This window comes from Dendrobium catenatum, unplaced genomic scaffold, assembly GCF_001605985.2.
Source record: "Dendrobium catenatum unplaced genomic scaffold, ASM160598v2 fragScaff_scaffold_1557, whole genome shotgun sequence".
Classification (NCBI taxonomy): Eukaryota; Viridiplantae; Streptophyta; class Magnoliopsida; order Asparagales; family Orchidaceae; genus Dendrobium; species Dendrobium catenatum.
Window position 1 is genome coordinate 4,703,576 of NW_021320019.1, and position 7,875 is coordinate 4,711,450.

At 34.9% G+C, this 7,875-nt stretch overlaps 1 protein-coding gene across 7 annotated transcripts in view; it reads right to left on the reverse strand.

The window, feature by feature from the left end:
• Positions 1-7,875, reverse strand: part of LOC110111166 — a 117,511-nt gene that overhangs the window by 43,720 nt on the left and 65,916 nt on the right. For all 7 annotated transcript variants that reach the window (XM_020842921.2, XM_020842920.2, XM_020842919.2 and 4 more), the window contains one exon: positions 3,383-3,487. In XM_020842921.2, the coding sequence (XP_020698580.1) occupies positions 3,383-3,487 (105 nt within the window). The remainder of the gene's footprint in view (positions 1-3,382; positions 3,488-7,875) is intronic.

The window sequence follows — 7,875 nt, forward strand, 5'->3', positions numbered from 1 at the left end:
AACTCCAACTTATATGGAAGGAGACAATAGGATGTGGGATGTTGCTAGAGATGGATTTGAATCTCTTGAGGATTTGGGAATATTAGAAATTGCTAATCTTTCACTTGATGAACCTGAATTAGAAGCTATGATATTTGCTGAAGATGATATAGAAACTCAAAGAAAAATCACTGAAGAAGCTAATCCAATCATTCCTTCTATTGAATAGTTGAAATTTCATGTGCTGGACAATTTAACTTTTTGTTTTTATTGTTGTACTAGACATTTAAATATTTAATGCTTACTTTTATTTCAAATTTTTTTGTCATTTCAAATATTACACTTTGATTAATTTCTTAATTTTTATGTATTATTTATATATTATAATGTTGTATCCGCGTTGTATCCGTATCCTGTATTTTTAAGAATTGGCGTGTCCCGTATACATATCGTGTCGTATCCGTATCGTCGTATCCGTATCGGTGCAACATAGGGGTTTGGTTGTTCGAGTCTTTAATCACTTATTATACCTGAATAACATGGTTTTTTTTATTAAAACTGAAAATTGATTTACCACCTTTCTCATATTTTTAACATGATACAAAATCAATTTAATGTTAAAATTTAATGACCCAAATATAACAATGTTACTGACAACATTAGCCAACCATATCTCCATGGAAAAGGAAAAAATGCATGAGCCCTTTTGAACCATACAACTAAAAAAAAAATAGATTGGCTGCAAAAAGCATAGCCACCCACTAACCATTCATGCCACAATGGCTCGCCTTTTTCAAAAAATTATCCAAAATAACATTGGAGCAAGTATAACAGTCGCTCACATCATAAAATGATTATCTATAAAATTCTTTAGGTTTAAGAGTCCCACACAAATCCTAAATAAGGTTTTTCCCATTTCAATACCTCACACAATCTTATTCCAAAAATATCTAAAATTGTTGCCCTTCTCTGTACACATTCCCAAAACAAAAAAAAAGGATATTAGAGCGATTAAATGTGACTTCATTGACTATTCTCCCATATATTATATAGGTACAAATGCTACTATCCACCAATAAGAAAGTGATGTAGACAAAGGGGGGTCAACTCAAGCCCAAAATAATTTGCTTTTTGGCTTCCCTTGAGTTTACAAGCTAAATCAAATTTGAGCTGGAATTTAGCTCATTTATGAGCTGATCTTTAGTTCACTTATTTAACTAAGGTTTAGCTCATTATTAGCTAAGTTTTAGTTCATAGTTATCTTTAATTAAATGTAATTTTTATTATTTTTATGTCTTTAATTAAGTTTGTCTCTTGGAATTCCAAAATGGCTTTTGGAATTCCAAGAAGTTTTGTTTCCCATACCATGGCTCCTTGGCTTCCACGGTGGATTGCTGTTTTCCGTGCATGGCCCCTTAGTTCTCACGGTGGTTGTTGGTTTTCCGAGCTGGGGGCTTTTCCCGTGGCTTTGGCACCTCGGTTCCGTGCGGCTCCTTTGGTTCACGTCATTGCTCCTTCGGTTCCTGGGCTGGGCTGTTTTTCCGTGAAAAGCATGGGAGGATTTCCGTGCTTGTGTTGCTTAGATTCTTGTGTGAATTCAATGTCGTTTCATTTTGTATTCCCCCTTTCATACCTATAAATATGAGGGATTTGTTATGTTTTAAAAAAGAGAATGATAAGTTATTTTTGGAAGCTATAACCTGCGGGTTTTCTTGGAGAAGCTTGCGAGCTTTGTCCATCTTCTTTTCTCATCCCCTCCGGAAATCTTGCGAGCTCTTTCCGCCCCTCTTCTCGGCTTCTAACCTCTTTCGTCTCTCCACAAGTTTACACCCCACCTCTATCCTTCTTCTCTAAGTGAAGCAAGTTTAGGGTGTCTTTGATTTCTATTTGAGTTTAAAAGTCGTTTAATTACAATTTGTAGTTGTCGGTTTGTTTGTTTTAATTTCTAAGTCTATCTTAGATTTCAAATGTAAGAGTTTGTTCTTCCGCTCTTCCGATTCTCCCCATTTTGTGAGCGTCGTGTCTTCCCTCCCCCTTCGTGCCGGCGGAGGTCCTCGGGTGCCCCATCCCCCGAATTTTTTGCCCACATCAGAAAGGTCTAAATGTCTGTCTCACACTCTCGTTATGAAAACTTCATTTAACAAATATGTTCAAAGAGATGGGTAGGCAGGAATGTAAGCTTGTTGAAATCCCCAATGAAATTAGTCATAAATTTGGAGATGCACGAGACACATCATTGGGAGAATTTCATAGCAAATACTGGTGAGAAGACATCTATACATTAAAAATAAGATTTGAAATTGGCTATGTTGTTGGCATGGTAATTTAATCCATAAACAATCTTAAACAATTGCATCATAGGTTGGGAATAGAATAGGAAATTACACATTTTTAGAAAGCAATCTCGTAACTTAAGTTAAAAACAAAACATGGCATCAAGATCAAGCGCAAAACCCGAATTCAAATCTATGAAACTGGGAATTTGTGAAATATTATGACTAAAGATTACTATTAATTTTTAAAAATCAAATCGAATGTTTAATAAGATTTTAATATGTTAAGTCAGCCATAAATATTGCATATAATTTAGTTCAGCATGATCATACAAAGTATATTGAAGTTCAAAAAAATTTTATAAAGATGAAGCTTAACCGTAATCTTATGTGTACAGCACTAATAACCACATGCAAACAACTTGCAGATTTACTCACCAAAAAAGTAATTGGGACAGTCTTTCAAAAATTATTTAGCAAACTTGGAATGGATGACATCCATTCCTTACATAAAGGGGAATGTAATAAGTCCCTTGAATTACTCCAGCATTTTGACATGTTTTCAAGGACTTCAGGCATTGCGATGCTTCATAAATAATACCATGAATATATGTCATAAATAATACCATGAATATATGTCATAAGGATAGGAAGAGTGCCTGAAAACACAGATAATAATATATCTTAAATGGAATATTAAAAAAACCAAGCTTCTTCACCTTTTGTAAGGTTTGGGGAAGAAATTAAGTTTCTGCGCCTTAATTAAAACTTTACTAGTAAAAAAGCTTGTGCAGTGTTGATTGCAGTTCGTTAAGTAAAACTAATTGTCCAAAGAGTAGACGGTTGCTTAGATCAATTGCAGGAAATCATTAACCTTAGTCATCCAGCGACAATTCCGACAAAAATCAAGCAATTAACAAATTCCAAATGATCCCCAAATACAGTTAAAGCTAGAGAAATCTGTTCTATCATCATAAAAAAAAAAAAACTCAAACTGCAAATAGATGCCTCAACAAATTTTCAAATTATATCAACTATGAGACAATAATTAGTGATTTAGCAAATTCATCAATAAAAACTGAAATGTTTCATATAATTATAACTAATCAGGAAAATAAGCACTATCTCACCAGAGAAATCTTCAAGGCCTCTAACACGGTCACCTTGTTCGTACTTACATCATGATTATTCATAATATAAACAAGAATCTCTTGAGCCATGCCCTTCACAGATTCCTGGAATAAAGAAAATGGTTATCCGGAGTCAAAATCAAAGATCACGTACCTCCATCCCATCTATTACTTCCAATATTTACCACTATGGATTGACACCAACAAATTTCTCCATCAGTGCACAAAAATTTCAAGTACCATAAAACCAGCAAGTTTAGACTATATGATTATCGAAATCTAATCAAGTTCAAATGCATGGATAGGAATACTGTGAGTACAAGAAGTTTTTAACTGCAATTTGAAATAATGCATTGAATTATGAGCATCATATAGGAAAAGTAGCATAAACCTCAACAAACTTGTCCATGAAACATTACCATTTTCAGCAATTAAATTAACCGTAAATATCAAACACATGCATCTCAAATAGGGTGAAAATATCCCTGCTATGTAAGAAAAAATAATCAGCCATGACTTGATATAGAATAAATACAGAAATGCAATATACTTCCTCTAGACGAATCATGTAAAGATTAGTATAGCATTCCATGATTAACATTTTTGGAATCAATTTATAGACCTATGTAATGACTAGTATAGTTTGATTAATATAGTGAACATTAAATGGCACTCATGAGCTACTTATGCAGTAACTTTTCTTCTCATACTATTAAAGTATCAAAAAAAGAACATGATGGACCAGTCCCTCCTAGACCGGCCATGACTTACAGCAGGCATGACTCCCACCTGCATTAAGATCCCATCCTCTTTGGGGTAGGGCCCCGGGGGATACTTAAAAGGGAAATGGGGGCATCTAAGAGGGAATATTCAAATGAAGGGGTTGTTTTGGGATATGCCTTATTATTGTACACTTTATGTAGGTGGTTTACTCTAGGGTTCAAATTTTTAGGCTTGATTTTGCTTAGGTTGTGAGGGCTCTAGCCAACGACTAGGAATTTGCGAGAGCAAGATCTTCCTCTCCAATTGAAGATCCAACTATATCTTATGTTTTTCTTCAAAGTTTTTTCAATAAAAAAGTATTCTTGTTTGTTCTTCCTAAATATCTTTTGCCATTCTTTGATTTTGTAAAATTGCATCCACTTCCTATCAAATTGGTACCAGAGCCTAGATTCAGGTACATATGACCGGAAAAAAGGTAGAAGTATTATAAGGGGATATCATACTATTTAAATATGATTTCGAAGAAAAAATTAAGATTTCCAAATTCCTAATATGATATTACAAAGGTATAAGTGGGGGAAACCCTAATCTGATAAGGAGATGAGAAGATCAAGAGGTGGAGATTTTAGAGGAGAATAGATAATGCCTCCCCTAGAGCCTATTCCTAGGTAGGAGATAGGTAGAGGGCATAGGGACAGGCGAGAGAGGGTGGGGTATGAGCGAAAGGGTGCTGAATTTGAAAGGAGATTGACTGATTAAGATCGAAGGGGTGATGATTTTGAAAGGGAGGTTTTGACAAGAGTTTAGGTACGAGCGTAAAATGATGTTCAGGACACTTGAGGTGGGGAGGGGGGGGGGGGGGGGGGCAACCCCAAGGGAAATTAGAGGTTATATTGGAATCAAGAGGAACAGACGAGATCTGAGGCTGAGAAAGATGAAGATGCCTTTTTCTGAGGGAGAGGATGCACATTAATGGATCTACAGCGTGGACAATGTACTTTGCCATTAATCAGTTGAAGCAAGAGGAGAGACTTACAGCAGCAGACCTGTGTTTAGAGAGGAAAGTATAGGCATGGTACCAGTGGAGGGATATGAGGCGACCCATACGGAACTAAAGGTAGTTTAAGGACAGCCTGTTAGAACATTTCCAAACAAGCATGGGAAGGGATTTCTATGAGCAGTTCTTCGCATACAAGAGGGAACAGCTGTGGAGTACCGTGGATGTTTGAATACCTTGCCAACAGACTGGATTGGCTTTCAGAGACTGTACTGGAGGGGAACTTTATGAAAGAGCTCAAACCAGAGATTCACGCGACATAATGATGAGGCCTCATGATTTGGAAGAGGCTATGAAGCTAGTCCAGTTAGTGGAGGAAAATAAGCACCAAGAGAGAGCGACTAGATGTAGTAATTCAGGAGCTTCGTACATGATGACCACCACCTCTTTGGCAACCAAAGGGCCGACACTGGGTATTCTTCGGGAGACCCTGAAGGAGAGACTGTATTGAAGGGGAATTGGGAGAAACTTCAAGAAGCACACTGAGATGGATTTAAAGGAGATGGGCGAATAGGCTCTATTTCAGATGTGATGAGAGGTATACACCAAGAAACTTGTGTAAGTACCAAACTCTTCAGGTTATCACTGTTTGTGATAACAAGGAAGCTGATGAGTGAGGTAGTGTTGCAGGAGGAAGAATTGGATTTAGACGTGGCAGAGGCCTTCTTGAACTCAATAGTGGGAAATAAAATTATCCTGGATTGTGGTCTACAATTTTGAATAGTGCAGCACAAGTAAAAACCTTTGTAGAAATAATTCTACATGAATTTGGATAGAAATTACCACTCCAAAGAGTGACTTGAGAACTATTTGTGAGTCAATACCTTCAAATTTAGGGGGAAAAAAAAACATTTCCTTTGGGACAAGATCCCAAAGGTGGAAGTTAGAAGGACTGACTAATGCAAATGGCATTTTTAACACTTCCTTTCAAGCTAGATTATATACATCAAATAATCCAAACTTTATTTTTTTTTCAAATAATCCAAACTTGCCTATCTTTTTTTCTAGGTTTTTGTAACTTCCTGTTCAAAATATTAGTAGTGTGTTCCAAAGTAATAAAAAGGATGTAAAGTGCATCACCTTCATTTATTACATATTTCCACATGCTTAGTATAATCATGGCGCATAACATAATGGTAGATATTGATGATAGCTTTATTGTCATAATATAGTTTTATATGCCCTTAAAGTGTATCACCTACATTTATTACTTAATTCCACATGCTTAGTATAATCATGGTGCATAACATAATGGTAGATATTGATGATATCCTTATTGTCACAATATAATTTTATGTGCCCTTAGTGATGAAGGTTAGTCTTCAGTGATTAATTTTAGCTAAATTTATTCACTAAACCCATTAAAAATGATCTTAGCCAACTTTTGCAAAAGAAATTTTGGCTACAACTTTTGTTTCTTACTCCTCTATGTCACCTAGTAATCTCAAACATAAGAATAATATCCTGATAAGGATCTTCTATAAATAGTGGAACTAGCCCAATCAATAACAAGGTAAGCTTCAATTCTTCAATCCAAAAGAATATACCCTTCTTAGACTTCTTCTTAGATACTTCAGGTAATGTAAAGCAATATTAAGATGTTCTTCATAAGATGCAAACACAAGCATGAATTGACCTACTATTGTAACAAGGAAATATCAAGCCTAATGTATTATAATACCCGAATATTCGAAATAAATGTAAGTATATACTTTCTCTAAATGTATATTGATTTTTATTAAATTCTACTTTTAAAAAAATATAAAATCAACTAGTTTGACGTATGGAAGTATGCATAGAATAGTAATCTAATTATCTAATTTAATAAATTGTACTAATGGTACAGCTAATGTATTTAACTGTTTATAATTAACTTATTATGTTTTAAACAGTTGAGTCAAATCCACGTATTATGTATATGAAGAATTAATGCAATTCAGATTCTAAATTCCAGGATTCCACTTAGGTTAGCATGCATTGGCTGATCTTTTCCTTAGTCCATCCAACGGTTAGCATTAAAGCTCAGTGGAATGCAAGAGTTAGTGGAATTAAGAATATCTATATTATAATGTATGGTGTGTACGGCTGAGAGAGTTTATTTATTTATTTATTTAGTTGTTTAAGTAATAACCGAGTAGTGGATGTTAGGGATTATACAAGGCTCAGTATTTATTTCCTACCCACCGTTCTTTGAAGTTGGACGTTGTGGGTGAGCAGGAGAAAGGATTCAGTGGAGTTGTTGGGAGGGAATGCAGAGGAGAAATAGGTTGCTGCGTGTTTATGCTTTCTAAGGTAAATATTTAGGAGCATGTATAATTATTGATTTGATAAAGTGATTTAAAAGTCAAGCATATGTGTTATCTGAAATCAGAAAACTCTTTGTACAAGCATATGTTTTACAAGCATTTGTGTTATCCGATAAATAGTATTGAAGTTAGTTGTTAGGGATTACTGAATTTTAGAAGGAAAGAGGAGAAAGAAGAGTAAAAAGAAAAAGAAATGATTTAGGAGTTCAAATAAATTGTGGATGGTTTTATATAATAAAAATCAGATTTAAATTGTTGGATTAAGGATTAATTTATATAACTGAAATCATCAATTTGATGGCTGAATTCAGATGTTAATAATTTATGTATTCAGGAGGGGAATTCAATCTGCAAAAAGGTTCTAGAAAAGAATTTGGTCGAGAGGAATTGCCATATTCTCTGCCCAG